This window comes from Bidens hawaiensis, unplaced genomic scaffold (assembly GCF_021521415.1).
Source record: "Bidens hawaiensis isolate Kalapana, Puna unplaced genomic scaffold, B.hawaiensis_p1.1 tig00000055_1, whole genome shotgun sequence".
Classification (NCBI taxonomy): domain Eukaryota; kingdom Viridiplantae; phylum Streptophyta; class Magnoliopsida; order Asterales; family Asteraceae; genus Bidens; species Bidens hawaiensis.
Window position 1 is genome coordinate 5,068,510 of NW_027491016.1, and position 20,669 is coordinate 5,089,178.

The following is a 20,669-nucleotide window of genomic DNA, read 5'->3' on the forward strand; positions in this document are numbered from 1 at the left end:
CATACAAGCCTACAAAGAATCAACAGTTATGAAACTATAACAATTGTTTGGATAAATGCTAAAATATTAACATGGGTATGCTGTGAAATTAGAGAGATTATAAACTATGATATTTCCCATAAGTATTTTGTAAAACTTTGGCTAAGTTTTTATAGAACTGAAATCTTATAAACTAGGAGTGGTTAAAAACAACAAAAAAGTTAAATTTTGTAATATACATGACAACATACGTTATAGATTCATATGATATTAATAATGATAAACAAAATTTTACAATTCATAAATCTCTAAAAGCCTCTTTGAATACAACATTGCATGTTAACATAATTGTTTAATGATTTTCTGGTATTAATTATAACTGAATTAACAATATATTATTTGTAAGTTAAGAAAATCTACATAATAACTACTTAAGTGGAGTTGGTAAGCATCTTTAATTTGATACATGAGGTCTTGGGTTTGAGACTTGTACGACATAATAATTTTATTTTTTTAAATTTTACAAAATGTTATTTTCATATGACGATGGTTGTATTTGAAGAGAAACCGGGTCAGGAGTTATAAGATAACTAAACGGGTTCATGCTCCATATTATGTTTAGAAAAAGATATGATAAAATAGGAAACTGCTCACATGACATCTATGTGGCATCCTATTTGGAAGCACTAGAATAATGCCATGTGAAAAAATCGTGTTGCTTTAATCTATAATTAGATTAGATTAGATGTTTTACAAAGTAATTATTTGTAATCAACTAGGACTTGAATTTTGAAATAGAAATAGGTGGAACTTGCCAGGAAATCTTCAAATGCGTTTTAACATAGAAGACACAAATAAAAATAATAATAATAATAATAATAATAATAATAATAATAGATAAAAAATTTAAAATAGATAAAGGTCAAGACAAAGATGGAAAGCATAAAAACTTTTATACAAAATAAAAAAGTAAATGCTACCCTTTTTATACCAACATATACGCTTTAAGTCCAGACTTGATCGTTTTTAAAAATCTTAAAATATGGTTTAAAGAAATGAAAATGGAATTGGGAGGCTGAACTTGACAACGCGCAATATCCGTAACTCAAAAGCTAAGCAAAAGCCAAAAAGGTGGGCTAGATGTCCCAATCGTTGCACCGATCGTGCAAGAAACCATGGATAGTCTATTATGTCTTTTTTTATCTTGCTTTTTTATGTCTATACATGCAAGCCTTCTCCAATCTTTTTCCTCACTTTTTTGTTCTAACATTTTCATATATACATCTAAGATATAAGGAAAAGTTAAAATGCAAAGAAAGACAAAAATAAAAGTATGAGAAGGACTTGTGACCATAAAAAAAGCCTTAAAAAAATAATTAAAAAATCATAACTCAAAACATAAATAAAAGACAAAAAATTAAAAAAAGCTAAAACGTTTCCCCCGTCATTTCCGTTCCAAAAAAAAAACAAACAAGGAAAAGACGTGATGCCAAGAAAAAAGACAAAATGACGAAAATAAAAAAAAAATACAATGATAAATAAAAAAAGACACAATTAATCACAAAATATAGCATAATGCCGAACAAAATATAATATAATATCAAGAAAAAAAAGACAATATTAATGAAAAGAGACAATCAATGACGAAAATAAACAAAAAACACATTGATAAATAAAAAGACACAGTGATATTTTTTTATCAAACATTGTGTGTGTGTTTGTTTTTTTGAACAAGCAAGACGGTGAAAACATTTTTGTGTTTTTACTTTTTTTGATGTTTTATTAAATTTTAAGTTATGTTTTTTATATTAATTTTTCATTATTTTTTAGGAGTTTTTTGGTGGCTACAAAATCTTCTCATCTTTTTCATTTTTGTCCCCCATTTATAGAATAACTTGATCCCTAAGAGCATTCTCAACCTATCATCTAAAATTATATAAGGGGATTTTATAAATTATAGGGTAGGGTTGTTAGTGGTTGTGAGTGCAAATTATAGGGTGAAGAGAGTAAATGTAGTGATTTTTGGTAAATTTGTAGAAACTTTGTTTGTTCCTACTTATTTTTTTAATATTTGTTGATAATGGTTGTGAGAAGAGGAGATAGAAACTCTAATGATAAATGTATAAAAAAATATTATTTAATTAAACAGAAAAAAAATCTAGTAATTTTTAATGTAATTATAGAGATTAGGATGAGGTATAAGTTGAGAATGCTCTACCATATATACCTATCTAGTTACTTCATATTCAATCATCAAATTGAAAAGAGATCAAGATCAAGAGCAAAACACAAGAGTTATTCCACAACTTTCAGCATTTTCATTTTTACATTGTAATAGTTTGGTAATCACTACCATTGTCTTAATGAGAAATTTTTTGAGGGCTCACCATATTTGTTTGGTGATTTGTGATAGCGGTTATCCCTACCTATTGAAACTATGAAATGAAGTAGGTGATCACTACATTGATAATATTAAATGTTTGTATAAGGTGGCCATTAATAGTGAAATGTATGGTGTATCAATGAGTTCTTCCGTTTAAGAGAAACATTTAGTGTAGAAACTCTTGATTCGATTGAAGAATCATGGAGAGGACGTAGAAATATTTTAAGAAGATTAGTTTTTGTACATCTATAAACTCAACTGTCTTTCTAATTCTTAAAACTCTTTATATTCTTGTACATCCTACTTCAGTGTTCTAAAATCAATTTATTCAAAGAAGATTAGTTTTTAAACTAAGAAATATTTTAAGACCATCTTGTAATGTTATGACAAGACCATCTCCAGTAAAAAAAAAAGAAAAAGAGAAAAAACCTACCAAATTACATATCATAATGAATAATAAAGTAAATCTTAGTTAAAGCGTTGCAAACAGATTGTTATAATTTTATTCCATCCTACCTTGATTCATCTACAAAAATGTACAGAAAAAAAAAGTACTTGCTAAAAAAGTTTCATTTTGACTTGACCAGTTGACCCTTTTTGACAAGAACCCTAAACCTGTTTGACCAGATTTGACCAACGACTTCATTTTAGACAAAATCCCAACCCATCTTGACCATTTTAGCCAGATCCTAAACCAGCTTTATTGACCATTTTAACCAGACCCTAACCCGTTTTGATCTCTTACCGAACATTTGTTGCGATAAAGAGTACCCCACTCTGCGCTTCAAACAAAACCAAAACTTTCATTATGTGGGAATTCCATGGATTATCTTTCATCTATTTTGCAGCAACTAAACAAATCAGAATTCAAAAAAGAGCACAAATCTCAACCAAAAAAATCCGATATGATCAATTCAATTACTCTCATTTTTAAAGTCTTCAACATCAAATGTTTGTTATACATTATAGTGGTGAAAAGGACAACAAAAACGCAGACACATCAATACCACTGAGAAAGAGAAAAACCACTAATTAGCTTGAAACTCAAGAAACATTCTTAGTTTGTGTACGATAAGCTCCCGGCTTCCATACAAAGGCTTACCATTACTGATCCAGTCCTTATCAAGCAATCCTTGTTTAGAACTCGCAACCATTTCATGATGGAAAGTTGACACGATTTGGTAAATTGAAGTTCTGAGAATGTCAGCCATAGAATATGCCTTTGCATGGTGAGGGCCGTCTTTCTTGTGTGATGTGATGCCAACGGTTGCTGCTGCTGTTGGATTTAATGCAGCCCATTTGATATTGGCGGTGGGATATTGGGTGTTTGACGGTTGGATGTTTGTCTTTTTTCCCATTGAAGTTTCAACAGCTAATAAGCAAGACAAAAGAGTGGAGATGGTGGATGTGTTACAGCCAGAGAGTTGGGCAACCCCCAAACGATCTTCTTTGTGGGACCGTATAGTCAGTGAAGATGCAATACGGGCACTCCAAGCACATACCTGTAAGGTGGGTTAAGATAGTTAACGAATTTATATTTTTAATCACTAAAATATATATCATTAAAATACAAAAAAAAAAGTCTAGGTACAGCCAAAGAAGCTTTATGGACAGCTAAAATAAGCCTAAATTTAAGTGTAGAAGTAGATGCAAGCCTATGCAGGAACTCATCTAACAATTTACACGACTCATTGTACAAACTTATACAGCCTATTCAAAAATAGCCAGCACATAAATAGAAGTCATAAACTTAATACAAATAGCAATTAAAACATATTCTTCAAAACCTATGCAGAAAACTATTAATTACTAAGATAAGATAAAGAAACAAACTCACTGAGTCACAAAATAAGAAAAAGAAAGCTAGCAATAAAAGTAAAAAGAAAATTAACACAAATAAAAGGGTCTATAGGTAATTGTAGCGTGTCAAAAAATCATAGTAACAAAAGTTTGAAGAACCCAATTTTTATACGCCTTGCCTCACTCAAGCACCTAGGTGCACATAATCAAATTCATTAACTTGATTGTTAATACATTAATTGAGCATCATGAAGTTTTTATTATCAACTTATAATAAAAAAAGATTCAAGATTTAAGTGTACTAGCAGATAAAAGATAGGATACTCTTATTTATAATACGCACATGAAGTATAGAGCGTGAATTTAAACTATGTAATCGTTAACTTGTAAGATACTTAGATACATATGTTGATAGTCCAACAAAAAAAAATCAATTTGCTCCTTTTAATTTGATATTTTACCTAAATCTCATTAGCTTTGACTTTGCGTTTCCAAATCTCATATTCCCAAATAGCGAGCCAAGTGTTACATAAATAGCATCATATAGTGTATCTAAAAAGGAAAATAAAAAAATAAAGCTTTTGAAACAACAGGACAAAAGAACATGCAAGTGAGCATTCTGACTAAGAGAACCTCAACTATTATGGATCTTAAATTTAAGTCGTAAAACAATTAAAGACTCATATTTCAACTGAAATACTTATAAAGATTTTGATTTGAGTATGTTTCGTCACTAACAAATCAAATACAAAATAACTAAATTGTAACACATCTAGTCACTTAGAGTGTAATTTAATACACAAAACCTCCTAAATCATTTCATCAAAAAAAAAAGCATAACTGAAAAATATAAAAATTCTGCTTGTATTTGAAACCTAGATGTTTGCAAAAACCAATGTAGGTGAAATTATTGATGCAGAATGAAACAAAAGACTGAATTAAGAGTAAAACTGCTCACCTGAAAGTCATGAAACGGTTCATGGAGTCTTGAAATTGAAGACAACTCAGTTGGCGAACGCAACTGATTAGACAATGGAGATGTTGACTTGTCAACGGAGCTTCCGAGCCCTTCACTCAAATCCAATGTGAGCTGTTCCAAAGGCTTCAAGCATACAGCTATCACTTTTTTGTAAGTCTCACCGGTTTCTTCAAAGAATGCAGCTCGGCGCCAGGTGTCAACATTACTCTCACTCACCATGCACAGATCAAGATAAGCAAGATGATGCACAAGTGACCTTCCACTTGTCTCCTCAAGAGCTACAAGAAGATGACCACTTGGATTCGTTGCGGCTGCTGCTGACCCCTTTAGAGGTGCAAACAAATACCTCTTTGTAAGAAACACCTATACACCAAGTTTTGCCAATTTAGTACATCTCTTGAACAAAGATCAAGGATAAAACATAAGAGGCAGGATGGACAAGTTGAGTAACTAGATCTGTAAAGAACCAAAAAAAACACAAATAGAGCAAGTCCGTGCGCATTTGTTTAACTTTAACAACCTAACAGACAATCAAACAGAAACACCTCAAAACAGAGTTTTCCTGTTCATGTTCGTTCCTTATGAAAATCAGCGTGTTCATGCTTGTTTATGTTTGTTCGTTAACAGCATAAGCAAGCAGTTCACAAACATAACTGAACATAGACTAAAGAACATGACTGAACTAAAACCAATTAAAAGTAAATGTGAAGAACAATGTGTTGGCCTAAAAAGCTATTAGAACTTTAAATAAAAATACTTATAAACTTGAACAAACATAAAGTAATGAACATAAATGAATGCCCACGAATGAACATTAACAAATGTTCAAGAACTTAAACAAACAAACAAGACATGTGCTCATGTTCGTTTTTTTAACTAGATGAACAAGAAATTGTGTACATGTTCATTTGTTTATTAAATAAACAAATATAAACGAACTTCAGTAACTATATCATGGATAAAACATAAGAGGCGGGTAAGACAAGTTTTGTAACTAGATCTGTAAAGAACCGAAAAAAGACAGAGCATGTCCGTATTCGTTCATTTAATTTTAGCAACCTAACAAGCAATCAAACACAGACAACTAAACAAACAAAGCTTACCTTTTCGTATTCGTTCCTTATGAAAATCAGCGTGTTCGTTAACAGTATAAACAAACAGTTTGAAAACATAACTAAACATGGGCTAAATGACAGAACTAAAAGTCTAAAACCAATTAAAAGTAAATGTGAAAAACAATGCGTTGGCCTAAAAAGCTATTAGAACTTTAAATAAAAATATTTAAAAACTTGAACAAACATAAACTAACGAACATAAATGAATGTACATGTGTTACAAAAAATAGTGTTCATGTTCGTATATTAAATAAACAAATATAAACAAACTTTCCGGCAAACGGTTCACTAACGTTCAGTTCGTTTACAGGCTTATTGTTGGTCAACAAATGAAACAGGCAGGGTCAGGTATCGTTGGTTGGAATGACGTGAAATATTGTTAGTCCAACTTCTATTTTTAATTTATATGTAATTAGTGTGTCATATATGATTATTAAAGCCACATTACTCATCAGCAATCTATTTTTTTAATAAAAAAATGGCTTATGAGGTTTACTATTACAAATATGTTTTGGGAGACTTTCAACCTGTGTAACCCATTTTACCCATTTCATTTACCTTATTACCAACTTGAGCTGTTAGATAACAAATATGTAAATGGGTTGAAATTGTCACTGCAAGTACATTAAAAGATATGTGCAGAAAATTATACCTGAAGCAAATGGCGATTTAGTTCCCAACAGAGAAACACCATGCATGATGCAAAGTAGAAAACAATCTGGTCAAGAATAAGATCTCTCATTGCCACCTTGCGGTCACTAATAAAAAGAGGCACTAGTAACGAGACCAAATACCCAGTAGTTGCAAGCCTAACTGCTTTTACAACTGCCTTCCGAACGCCCATTTTGTAGCTGAAGAAGAGAGGCCTCTGTCAATATGAAGACAAAATATATGTAACGAAAAACCATCTGTGTGCATATTTTGACACAACAATCCAGTTGGTTGATTAGACAAGTAATGATGATCTTGGTTTTCAAATGCGCGCATCACATGATGCGTGATACTGTCTGATGCAGCGCCGTACGCAGTAACCAATATTTAAAAACTGAACCATTGATCACAATGAGTTTTTCAAATCTGATTGAACAAATCCGACCATCTATTTTGCAATGGGTTTGAGTATATGAACAGATTAGATCATTGACTGAACAAATATCACCACATATGATAGGAATGCCTTATACTTTAGCGTTTAAAATTAACAACTTTATCTATAAACATTATTTTTGTATTTTCAGTACTAAATGCCTAACACACGTATCAATCACAGTGAGTTTTTCAAATCCAATTGAACAAATCTGACCATCTACTATTGGGCAATGGGTTTGAGTATATGAACAAATTAGATCATTGATCGAACAACACCATATATGATGAGAATGCCTTATATTTTAGTAATTAAGAGTTAACAACTTAAAAAAATAATATCTATAAGCATCTTTTTTGTATTTTTTTTTAATACTAAATGCCTCACAAACGTGATGCATGCGCATCACGCATTACGCATCGACTTTTGGGATATGCGCCATTTAAAACCAAAATGACAATATTAACTGGCAAATGACCATGATATTTGGATATTGAACAATAAGCATTAGTAAATCAAATGCAATAAAATGAAGGTTTCGCTGATGCTCATTGTTCATTCGTTTGACAAATCCTAATTATTTACTGCAACTTGAACAAACTTACCATAGCTAAAAGTCGCTTACTTTAACCTAAAATCTAGGAAATAATTTCAAATGCTTAAGCTTAAATCAAAGCAAATTAAACACATAAACTGACCTGAACAATGGGGAAGTCCAAAATCCATCGCCTCGTAAACACGTAATGCAATCCGTAAACCAATCCAATAACCAAACTCCTAAACCCTAACGCTCCAAAAACCTCACAACCAGAGAAGCAAACAACCGCCAGATAAGCAGCCACACAACAACAACCTACAAACAACGTAAACCCTAACGTAACCCTAACTCTCCGTCTGAAATCAACCGGCAACGGCTGACCGCCGTACACAAACACTAGTCTCAGGACACCAAACAAGAGCTCAACCGGCGAGACGCCGCGAACGAGCTGAGGAGATGAGACGAGGAAGAGGCTAGTGGAGAATAGAAGAAGAGATAGGTGGAATAATATGAAGGTTGAGAGGATGTGGGTGATTGTGTAGGTTGATTGGAGTAATGGTGAGATTAGGGTTTTGGAAAGGAGGTAGAGGAGTGTTGACTGGAGCGATTGCCAGATTAGAAACCCTAGGTATCGGTCGGTGATGATGGTATCGGTGGCGGCATGGTGGTGGCTGTTGAATAGTCTTCCGATCATTACTGGTGATGTCACTGCCGCTTTGCGGCGGAAGAAACAAGCAAAGCAAAGGGTGTAAGTGAAGTAATTTGGGGATTTGGGAATGGGCGGGAAGGAATAATATTATTTGTGAAAATACTAGTCCTTATTTACATTCTAGAAACCGATATTGATTCTCACGTCATAACATAACCCGTGAGGTCCGTATTTTGCGGTTAGATTGACAATGTTGTGTTTTTGGCGGGTTAAGTACTTTATGATCTCATTCATCTGTTAGACGTCGCCTTTTTGAATTAGAGACATATGTAGTGACATTTATGAGATAAGGTTTAGATTAGCCGTTTATGATGTGTCTTATCAGTTTCATCTTATTGTCTTGGCGTTGTTTCTAGTAATTAGTCATGTCTTGTGGAAATAATCCCTTTGTAGAGGGATTGTGCATTCGTAGGGGTGAGGCAGAATTTTAGTCATTTATGTGTACTCTTGAATGATCATATTTGAGATGAAAGGCTAGAAGATATAGCAAAGTGGCTCAAATATTCTTTATTTTAAGTAATTTACAAGAGTGTAAATGTGTAATAAACATACAACTTAAATAGCATTACTAAAAATTTGGCTCAACACAACCTTTATTTTACAAAAAAAAGCTGTATTAGGTGATGTTGCATTAGAGCTAATGCAACATTTTTGCTAGATAACGCAACTGTTTCTTTCAAACGTAACGTTTTAAAAAGCTGCATTTGAAAGAAACAGTTGCGTTATATAATATAAAGGTTGTATGATATCTAATGCAACTTTACCTAATGCAACTTTTTTTTTATAAAATAAAGGCTGCTTTAGACCAATTTTTTTAAATGATATTTTATCCAAAGTTTATAATAATCAATTAGTAATATATAACTATCAAAATAATTGAAGTTCAAATTCATTACTTTAGACCAACTTTTTTTAAATCTAGAAGTTTCTAGCTGAAATGGTAATATCAAAAAAACTAAAAACCGAACGGTTTTCAAAAATTATAAAACCAAAGTAGATTTCGGTTTGGTTTTAACTGAAAACCGATTCAAATCAACCAATACACGCCTCTACTTTTTATGAAACTAAACTAACCATGGTTCGAAATTTCCAATAGGGATTTTACACCACATGTCCAAAGAAACACCCGAATGGACCTTTGACCATTGACTTGCAATTAAATTTCTTACACGATACGCCATACGCGTTTGTTTGTTTGTTTGTTTGTTTGTTTCTTTAACCCCCAAAACCCTACCATTTCTCTCTATGTATATTTATCGCTCTCGCCTATCACCTTCAATTGCAAGAATGGCTGAACAACTAACTGAGGAGCAGATTGCCGAGTTCAAGGAAGCTTTCAGCCTCTTCGACAAAGACGGAGATGGTATATATTATATTATATTATATTATATTATATCCTCTGCTACACTTATTTTGCTATTTGTTTCAATTAATTAATTAATTCTTCATGTAGATCTGTTTTCACTTGACTGTATCCACATGCTTCTCTGTTTTTACTCGATCTTTTTGATTAATTGATTTTGGGGGTAATGCACATTAACATTACACAAATTATATTGGCTGGTTTTGCGGTCTTAGGGTTTCATTTTACTCTTTGTAGGTTTCCTGATCTAACATCGTTGACTGCATTGACTCATTACAACTCTAGTTTTTAGTTTTGTTATTATTATTATTATTTACATAACATCATCATTTTATAAAATTAGTGAATTAACAAAGTAGACACTAAATTATTGCTTAACTTATAGATTTTTTTATTTTTTTTCAAATTTTGTTTGAACTTAAATATTGTTAACTATTTCAAACAGCTGTTTTATTTATGTTGAGCAAGATTTTAATCATAAGTCCCAACTTTAAGAACACAAATACACTGGATTTGTCATCATCATCCGAGATATTAACCTAAATAAAATTAAGTGTCTGCAATTTGTTTTAATCGATTCTAATATCAAAGCATAAAGCCGAAGAAAAACGTTGTTTAGCTTTGTTTTTTCTTTAATTGTAGAGTACATTACAAGTTTCATCTATTAGGGATATGCTATTTACCTCATTTCGTATGGGGTCCTTAAATGTTTACCAACAACGCTAAACTTCCTTAATGCAACCAGTGTGTTACACAAAGTAACAAAATTACATCATTTACAGACATGTGAATCGCACATGAGGGTAATAATGTAATTTCCTCTCCACTTTTAATTCAATTTTAGCCATTGCGCATTTTTTAACCGTTGCTTGTTAAAACTTTAGGCTTGATAATGGCTCTGAAATTAAAAGGGGCGGGAAAGTTACTTCAATACCCTCATGTTCAGCTCACATGTCTGTATTTAACGAGAAAAGTTAACGATGGTTGGTATAAAGGATGTAATTTGTAGCGTAGCTGGTAAACTTTAAGGACTCCTCATGCAATGAGGTCATACGCAAAGGATGGAATTTATAATTTACTTTTTATTATATGATGAAAAGATTGGTTTGTTTATGTGTATATTTCACTAAATAAGTATTTGAATTCTTAGGTTGCATCACTACTAAAGAGTTGGGGACAGTAATGAGATCACTGGGGCAGAATCCTACTGAAGCCGAACTGCAAGATATGATTAATGAAGTTGATGCTGATCAGAACGGGACCATTGACTTCCCTGAGTTTCTCAATTTAATGGCCAGGAAAATGAAGGTGAACAATTTAACTTGAAAAAAAATTAAAATATACTTTTAGTCATGAAATAACATGTGCATGGTTTTTATGCAGGACACCGATTCCGAGGAGGAACTTAAAGAAGCATTCAAGGTGTTTGATAAGGATCAAAATGGATTCATTTCCGCTGCTGAAGTATGTATATTAATAGTAGTTTAATTTATTGAATAAAATGATTGAAGAAAGTTTTATTAACATTGCGATGATATGTGGGTTTAATTTGGTGTAGCTGCGTCATGTGATGACAAACCTTGGGGAGAAGTTAACTGATGAAGAAGTGGATGAGATGATACGAGAAGCTGACATGGACGGTGATGGTCAAGTGAATTACGAGGAGTTTGTGAGGATGATGCTTGCCAAGTAGACTTTTATATCATAATATGCTATTTGCAACTAGACTTTAATCTTACTTTTTGAAATATGTTATGAGGCGTGAATTTAAGAACCTAAAATACTGAGAATTGTGTTTTTTTGCTGAGATGGTTACATGATTGTCTAACTCGTCATCACATTAAATCATCCAACTTCTGATATTGTGTCTCTTAGCTGTGCGCCCATCCTCGGTCACATATAAAAACCCTCAATGTGGTGAAACTGTGAGTTGTTTTTTGTGACAGTTTCTTTGTGAGTAAGCTTTGTATATGAGATTCGTTAAAGAGAACTGTGGGGATATTCAAATCTAGGGATTACAGTCTTACACTGTAGCTTCAATAAATTAATCAAAAACAGCAGAGGTAAGATTAACTTTTTGATTTCCTTACAGAGTATTTGTGAGAACTAAATAAAGTCTAATATTACAACCATAAATCCAAGTCTTGATCAACTAAATATGTTAAAATGTAATCATATAATCTTACAAACATTTTGGATTCAAAGTTCAAACAATGCAATAGTTTCGGAAAAAATGTTGAATTTAAGGTTTGTTGTTTGTCACGGGATAATTTAGAAAATGCATTTTTGATGCTATGAAACCTTGATATGATATGATCATAAACTGCAATTAACTATTTGTTTCATAGCCATATATAAAATTCTTCTTAGTTATCTCATGAATATTTACCAAGTTACATCTAAACATTATTTTTATACTTTTAAAACTCACACTTTATCACCAAAATTGAATCTTTTAAGAACTTACTATCATCTAATTATATTCTCATTTGAGGTGTTGGTCGAACAAACAACCAGATTTCAACATGAGTAGCATTGGATTTAGACATGAACAAAGTGAGTTTCATTCAATCTCTATCTGCTGTGGAACCTCTTGCGGATCATTGTCCAGTTCCTCATCATCTGTTATAATCCCGGAGGCTTCCACAGTCTTTGCAACCCATTCCTTGAGTGGATCTTCATTCAAATCCAACCTTAAAACTCCTGCAAATAACCCTCCCATGAAAGCAACAGGCTCCTGTCATACATCAACACATTAAGAACAATCCTTATGTACACCGTTTGTTTATGTTAGCTAGTGGCATCTTAGCAAGTTCAAAACTAGTTTCCTGCAGGCATAAGCACTAGGATCACAAACAAGCAACTATTGTGGACAAATATTAGAGCCAACTGTTGGTTTCTAGTTACATACAGAAACAGGCCAGGTAAACCCATCACGAAAAGGTGTGAAAAGTGAAAGGTCTTTTGCCACCTTAGCGCTTACGTGTCGAGATTTGCCCCCTTTCACATTGCCTTTTCTCCCGCCTCATAACACATAGCCTTAGTACAAAGTGACAATTGTGACCATTAACATTTAAATGGGCAAATTGGATTGTATTCCAAGAGTTTAGCTATAAAGGAAAAGCGCTTCCAACAGGTTAAAGGTCGCCCGAAGTCTATTCATAAATATGCTCTCCGTTAACATTTTTATTATTTAGACAAAAAAATTAAAAACATATATTTTTTCTCATAGATCCACCCTGAATCCAAGCTTAGCTGGATGAGTGATTGTTTTTAAGGTTGTTTTGTTGGTGTCTTAGGTTTTTCTAATTACACTCTAGTCATTCATTCTAAAAAGTATAACAGCAGCAGCAGCAGCAGCAGCAGCAGCAAATGGAAATAAGGAGTACCTTCAAAGCCTTCTTAAGAATACGCTCATCAGAAGGATTGAGGAAAAATGATGTGGCTTCACAGTTGTTATTATTATTAGTAGTAGTACACCTGATAGACGACGTTCTTCTTACTTGCTTTCGAGCAGCCGAATTCCACTGACAGAATGAAACACCAAATTCAGATAATCGTTTACGGAAGATTTAATTAATTAAGGATAGACTAAAGTTACCGATGCGCATGTTGGAACATAAATTAGGGACAGGGACGTCATCGTCTTCTCTTCTCTTCTCTTCTCTTCTGCTGCTTTGATTTTCCTTTTTGTTCACCAACAGCCCTATTAATCTCTTCGCAACTGACTTTTACCTTATCATAACCTCAACCTGTCTTTACCCAACTATTCTTGGTAATCGTTTGGTGGGAAGTTGTTCGGAACGGACACGACAAAAAATTTGTGTTTGTTTAATTAAACAAAAAACATGATCATATGTTACGTTTATTCATTTATGTCCGTTAATTTATGTTCGTTTGCATATTAATAGAATATAATTAAATATTCTCTTGAAAAGTCATCTACTTAATGGTTTGTTGTGTTCATTTACGTTTATTCATGTATGTTCATTTATGCTTGTTTATTTTTGTTCAATTATAAGCGAACACAAACACAAACATTTTCATTTTTTAAATAAATGAATACAAACACAAAATAAGTATTCGATTAAGTGTTTGTTTAAAGTTAAATGAACGAACGTGAACATGTCCTTGTTTGTGTTCGTTCAGTTCGTTTGCAGGCCTACCCAGAGTCATGGACTTAGACATGTAAACAAGTCAAGCCGCTCATAAGATACTTGAGATCTGATTGAGAAAGAACTTGAAATGAGCCAAGAATATCAATCTGGAGCCTCGTGTGTCAAAACAGCTAAGCTCGGCTAGTTTACACCCTATAATCATGGTTTCATAGCACATTGTCACGTGCTTCTTGTTATCAATTTTTCGTGTCATAAGCAATATGGTATGACAAATTCTTGTTAACATGGGAAGATTTAGTGTAGTAAGACCGGAGTTACGGGAATACAGTCCTTTTTCATGTGTTATATACCGATGTATGTACGAGTTTTTCAAGTGACACCGTTGTTTACTTTTTGGACTGTGACCCTATTAGTTTTTTTTTTTCTAAAAATGCCTATTCTTTGAAATTGCTTATATTGTGAAAGAAAAAGTTCTATAAGTTACACTTCTGTAACTTATTAACTTAATGAAAAATTATAAAGAGGTAAAATAAGGAATCCCAAACATCTCCTAAGACTATTTAGTCATTACTACTCACAACTTGATTATGTATAAATACAATATTGAGACGTAGATAAAAACATGCACGTTCTAGTGGCATACTTAAAAATTGTTTAAAACTCACAATTTAAAAGTTATAAGATAAAAATAAACTATACCCTAAAGTAGTTATAATAAATTAGGGATGGGCTTTTTGTTCAGAATACTTGTACTTATATCCGTACTGATTTAGCCTATTCGGTGCGCGGGGTATTGGTACTCGTTTAACTTTTGGTACGATTACAATCAGGTTCGTGTACGAGTACGTTTGATATTTTGTATCCATTTGTAATATATAGAGATTTTATTGATATTATCCCTATTTAATATCTAAAATAAATCCTCAAACTCTATCATCATCATATTAACTATTATGGTTTATTAGTATTACATTTTATTGTGGTACTAGTAATGTTGGTACATGTACCAATTTAGCCAATTTGATACCACTCGCGTATTTGTACCCGGACCGATTCAACTTAATTATTTGTTACTTATACCAATACCAACATCGTTTGAAAAAATAAAAACAAAGAGGCACAAAAGCGGGTACCGTACCCATACCGTACCAATAAATTCGGTACAGGTATCGGCACTCATTTTTATTGATTTTCGGTATTGGTGTACGGGGTACGAGTACATATACAAATACTATACCAATCTTGTCCTTTATAATACATATATAATCATATTAACAAAAATAAAATAATTGTTTGTTTGGTATCGGTAATAAAGTAGTAATCATATTAATAACAAAAATAAAATAAACCCGTAGAAATTCTCTTTTATGATTTTATCTATACTCTGCTTCAAATTATTATATATAACAAATGGAAGGTTTGGCATCGCATGGCCATGATGGTCCATGCGGCGCCATTTGATTGGATCAAACTATTTTTTTTTTAAATTTGATAACTAAACGGTTTATGTTGACTCGTTGTTAAGATGTCCGGGGCCGACAACGTTCGGGTTTTATCAACGACTGGGTTTTACCGACTTTTTTGTTTTAGTTTCGGTACCGTCACAAATGTAATCGAAATTGCATAGATTCACCGCGTTTTGTTTTAGTTCCGATACCGTAATGAAAACTGGCCGGATGCCCATTTTTTATAAGTTATAGTATCCTCACGAACATGACGGAAACCGATAGAAATTGTGTAGACTCACCGCTTTAACGCCCGAAATCAACAATGGTTGGTTTTACCAGCACCCGAGTTTTATCGACCAACATCACCCCCGTTGGTCCATCTCATTTTTTATAATTTTATAACGCACGTAACCAAAATCAACCGAATTCGCGTGGACGTACCGCTTCAACGCTTAAGATCGACAACACTTGACTCTTACCACCGTCCGAGTTTAAATTTAAAATAAAAGCAATTGTCATTTCTAATGGCAAGAAAAGTGACTCCCCGCCACTAAGATTGGCGATGTGTGCCTCGTAGTTGCAAACACTCTTACACATTGTGACATGTCTAGAATCATATAAACTCCCTGTCACTAAGATGGACATTAAGCTTGCAAAACTAGCCCTCATTATGCAAAAAAATCGATGATTTGTTTCTTCAGATCCAACGGAGGAAGAAGGTAGAATTGAAGTTAGGGTAAAAATGAGTTTAAAATAACAAAAATAAATAAATATATGAAAAGATAAAAATAATCCTGACTTAACATAAAAAGACAGTTTTACCTCTAATTTAACATTAAAACCCTGACGGAATTAACGATTTGGACGTAACTGGCGAGAATGAGAAACCTTGATGGTTCATATACAAAAATAAAACTTTTTTTTGACTAAAGTCGCAAAAGTAATTAAAACTCTTTGTATTTTAATTAAATTCCTTTTTTAAATTGGTTACCAACACTAATCTTTCATTATATTAACTATGAAAGTTTATTTTGAAATGATCTCAAAATATTATTAAACATTCAAAATCGTGTTCATTGGAGATGGAGAATTTCCAGCCATGCAATTCTCCACACCAATAAATCAATGTCATTCATTAACAGGAAATTAATCTGAAAACAAGAGTTGTTTTGGAAGACAGAAATGGCATCGCCAAAAGCACGTTGTTGTAGCGGTGGTGGTTGTCGTCGTGGTAGCAGAAAAGGAGGAGCAGAAGAAGATAATTTTCCGGGTCTTTTAAATGTTAAAATCAAGAGAGGCCGTAGTCTTGCGGTTCGTGATTATACAGACAGTGATCCTTACGTTGTCATCACGATCGGTGATAAGGTATTTTGTTTCTAGTTCCATAATCTTTTCATGTTACGGTCATTGCATTCGAAAAGAATATAGTTACCTTTCTTATCGTAAAAAAGATGCAATTTATAACTACGTAAAGTACATTAAAGACGTAACAAATTAAAAGTTAACTACATCAAATGGTACACGACATGGAATGTGTTTATATGTTGGATCTAACCGGGATACCAATTTAAAATGTGCAACCTGAATTGAACACGGTCCATATATTGATATGTATCAAAAGCATCAAGCCTAACATGAATTACTTAACTTGTGCAACCCAAAAATAATTCATTGAAACCAGTTATTTATACGTGAGAAATGGGTTGACGGATTTAAGAGTCATAATCAAGTTGTAAACGTATTAATCGGATTGGTGGTCCATCAACCCATTTCTCACTAATAAATAATGTGATGGGGGGTACTGGTTGACTAGTTTAATTAAACGAATTCAACAGTTAAATTGAAAATGTTATTTCATCCAATAGCTAATGAAATGCACACTTTCTCACGCTTCATGCCATATGATCATTTTCCTTGATTGACCTAAAATTCTATTATTTGCTCCAGAAACAAAAGACACGAGTTGTCAACAAAGATGTCAATCCGGTTTGGGATGAAGACTTGACACTTTCCGTACAAGATGCTAATCTACCAATCAAACTTGTAAGTGCTCAACACATGTATATAGATTGAGATTGTGTCATGTTAATGCCAACATCATTATCAACATGCTAATGTTGTGAGAGATGAACAAAAAATTAAAATAAAGGTCTGGTTTTCTTTAATTAGCCAACTCACACACCAAAACATAAATAATATTATTAAAAATATTAGAATGAAACATTACTAGACAAGAGTTAAGGGAAAATAAAAAAAAATTGAGACTTTTTGGTGTATGGCTAAGGTAAAACAGGTATACGGTTTCAGATAATCAGGTCGAGTATCACCTAGTTACATACCTTTATCTGAAGCCGCATATTTTTTTTAATCAATCCCATACCCAAATACTCATCTAATTAACCCGCCCCATATGTTTCCCTTCAAGTATTCACGTTGAGTACGGGCTTTTTCTCATCTCTAGTAGGTTAGTCCATCACTGTAATTACCCATTGTTATTAATATTTAAATCACACAAAAAAAGTAATTAACTTATGATGTGTTTTGAGTGCAGACAGTGTATGACCATGATATGCTATCAAAGGATGACCCCATGGGAGATGCTGAATTTGAAATAAATCATTTATGGATTCACTGAAGTTGCCTCGTCTAGAGAGGCATCCAAACGGGACCGTTTTAAAAAGAATAGCATCTTCGAGTACAAATTGTCTAGCTGAAGAAAGTTGCATAACATGGAAAGACAAAGAGGTTATTCAACAACTCTCTCTTCGATTACAAAATGTCGAAAGTGGTGAAGTTGAAATCGAACTACATTGGATCCATGATCCATCTACAACGATTTAAGGGGTACAATAATATACCACTTTATACCACTTTAATTTTAACTGCTTTAAACACATAAGTTAGTTTCATTTTGATATTGTTAAGTTGTAAATGTAAATGAGTTTCAGTGACATGTTTCATTTTACATGCATAACAGACTCGTATAATTTACTATTATAAGTCAAAGATTACATCGAGGTTGTAAATGAGTATTTGCAGTGAAAACTAAAAACATAACCCCTCAAGCTTGAGGGGATAAATATCTATAATGCATAAAGCAGAAATTTATATTGCATGCAATCATGTATAATAGTTTCTAAATTCCAAATTTATATTTCACATGAATGATAACAAACACGAGAAATAGAATATGAGTCAATATATAAACTAATTCTCAGGTCATATAATCGAATGATCACGAACATAAATAATTAAATATAATAAAAACAGAGTCAAGACTATCGGAATCAAAGTTTTTAAAGCCGTAACATATGTTGGAAGGCCAAACAGCCCACTTTAAGAAAAGTAAAGATATTTTTCAAATAGAGAATGATATCAGAACTCGTTCCTCTAATGGTGAATCACAAATTAACAAAAACAAACCTTAGATATTGTCTAAATTATAGTAAAGATCCGACAATGTTATAGATGGAACTATATGTCCAAGACATAACTATATAAATAATTTACATATGATCCCAAATGTTAGCATTTAAATAATAAATCCAAGTAAACGACTAAACTCGATTTTAATCATGTTCAACCTTGATTAAATGTCAAGAATTTTATTCGAGGACGGTGCTTAAAGGTTTAAATTTAGCCCCGTTACTTTTTGGTTGACCCATCATCTTCCCAATCTAAAAGTCTCAATTAAACATATCTTCTTTTTTTTAGCCCTCCAAGTCCAAATTAAACGTTTATGTTATGTCAATTATATTATCATCGTATGATATGATAATACGAAATGAATCATTTAGAGTATTCTCAGTCTGCCTTCAATTTTCATCTTTATAATTACACTAAAAAACACTATAATTCTCTCTTCTATTTAGTTAAATAATATTTTTGTTATATCTTTATCATTACATCTTTCTCTCTTATTTACTCATAACAATTTCAACAAATATTAAAAAATAAATAAGAGCAAACAAAGTTTCTCTAAATTTACAAAAAATCAATACATTTTCTCTTTCCATATTATAATTTGCACTCACAACCATTCACAACCCATTCTATAATTACAAAATGCCCTCACATAATTTTAAGGGATAAGTTGAGAATGCTCTTACATAATGTATTTTATGGAGTAATATATTTGATGCTTGTGACAAGTTTTATATAATCATTGCATTGTATATTATGTTATTGAACTATTAAAATATATTTAAAATTTATAACATAGCATTTATTTTTGCTTATAATATAAAAATATAAATTTAATATATAGATAAACTAAGTTGGGCGTATGTGAATTTGGTCAAGTGGTTAGTTGCCCTGCTCTTCTCAGTGGAGATGCATGTTCGATTCCCACTTGGGTCATTTTTATGGACATCTGGGTGGATGAATCAGGGTTTTAATCCAGGGTTCGAACCCGACAGGGGGTGAGAGTTACGGATTACATCCGGTTCCGTGCATTAGGGGATATGATCTCATGATTGAGGAGTCGACCTTAGACATAGTCCTGAAAAGGGTAGGTTTGCAGTGAGATCCTCTGCGATTCAAAAAAAAAAAGAACTCATTCGGGTAGTTCATGTATGAGAGTCGGTTTTAACCATGGGTCACACAAGTCACAACATCACTCTCCTCCCTCTCGTGATAGTTTTGGCAAAACCATATGGGGTCCCTCCCCTTGTATCCCAAGTAGTTGCTTTTGACAAAGATTGATACTGCCAATGCACCTACGGAGTAAAACTGGAAAAGAGTCGTGTGAGATGTTAGTAAAACTGTAAAAGATGTTTGTACTTGTGTCTCTAAAATGTGAGACAAGTAGTGTGTCTAAGTTAGTGGTTCTCACCTACTCCATGACACAAAATGACATTCGTAAAAAAGGAGAAGTTAAAGGATAGAACTTTAAAAGAAAAATGAACATGGATCTCTCACCAAAATGTTTTTCTTCTGTGAGTGGATGTTTGAAATCATAGTGGTTCTTTTGTTGACTTTTAAATATATACTATTTAAAAGATCCACTAACTATATCAATATGCGATGTCAGATCCAAAGTATTTCCTTTATAAAAAATAAAACATATTTGTTTGGAACTTTTTGTTATAACCGTGAACTCTACAAATCAAAATGGAAATTGTTTTGAGACACATAAAAGAGAGAAAACC

At 32.7% G+C, this 20,669-nt stretch overlaps 2 protein-coding genes and 1 pseudogene across 2 annotated transcripts; 2 read left to right on the forward strand and 1 right to left on the reverse strand.

Annotated features, from left to right (window-relative positions):
* Window positions 1-3,301: 3,301 nt before the first annotated feature.
* LOC143532056 (uncharacterized) lies at window positions 3,302-8,628 on the reverse strand. Its single transcript, XM_077027236.1, has 4 exons — window positions 8,042-8,628; window positions 6,909-7,124; window positions 5,121-5,504; window positions 3,302-3,864 (listed from the first exon to the last, which is right to left on the reverse strand). The coding sequence occupies exons 1-4, from the start codon at window positions 8,573-8,575 to the stop codon at window positions 3,391-3,393; spliced, it is 1,608 nt and encodes a 535-aa protein (XP_076883351.1). The 5' UTR covers window positions 8,576-8,628; the 3' UTR covers window positions 3,302-3,390.
* A 1,224-nt stretch (window positions 8,629-9,852) lies between these two features.
* LOC143532153 (calmodulin-like) lies at window positions 9,853-11,677 on the forward strand. The gene is made up of 4 exons (XM_077027306.1): window positions 9,853-9,953; window positions 11,104-11,261; window positions 11,337-11,417; window positions 11,512-11,677. Exons 1-4 carry the CDS (start codon window positions 9,878-9,880, stop codon window positions 11,644-11,646), a joined length of 450 nt encoding a protein of 149 aa, XP_076883421.1. The 5' UTR covers window positions 9,853-9,877; the 3' UTR covers window positions 11,647-11,677.
* Window positions 11,678-16,701: 5,024 nt separating this feature from the next.
* Window positions 16,702-18,360, forward strand: LOC143539178 (protein C2-DOMAIN ABA-RELATED 4 pseudogene; annotated as a pseudogene).
* The last annotated feature ends 2,309 nt before the right edge of the window (window positions 18,361-20,669 follow it).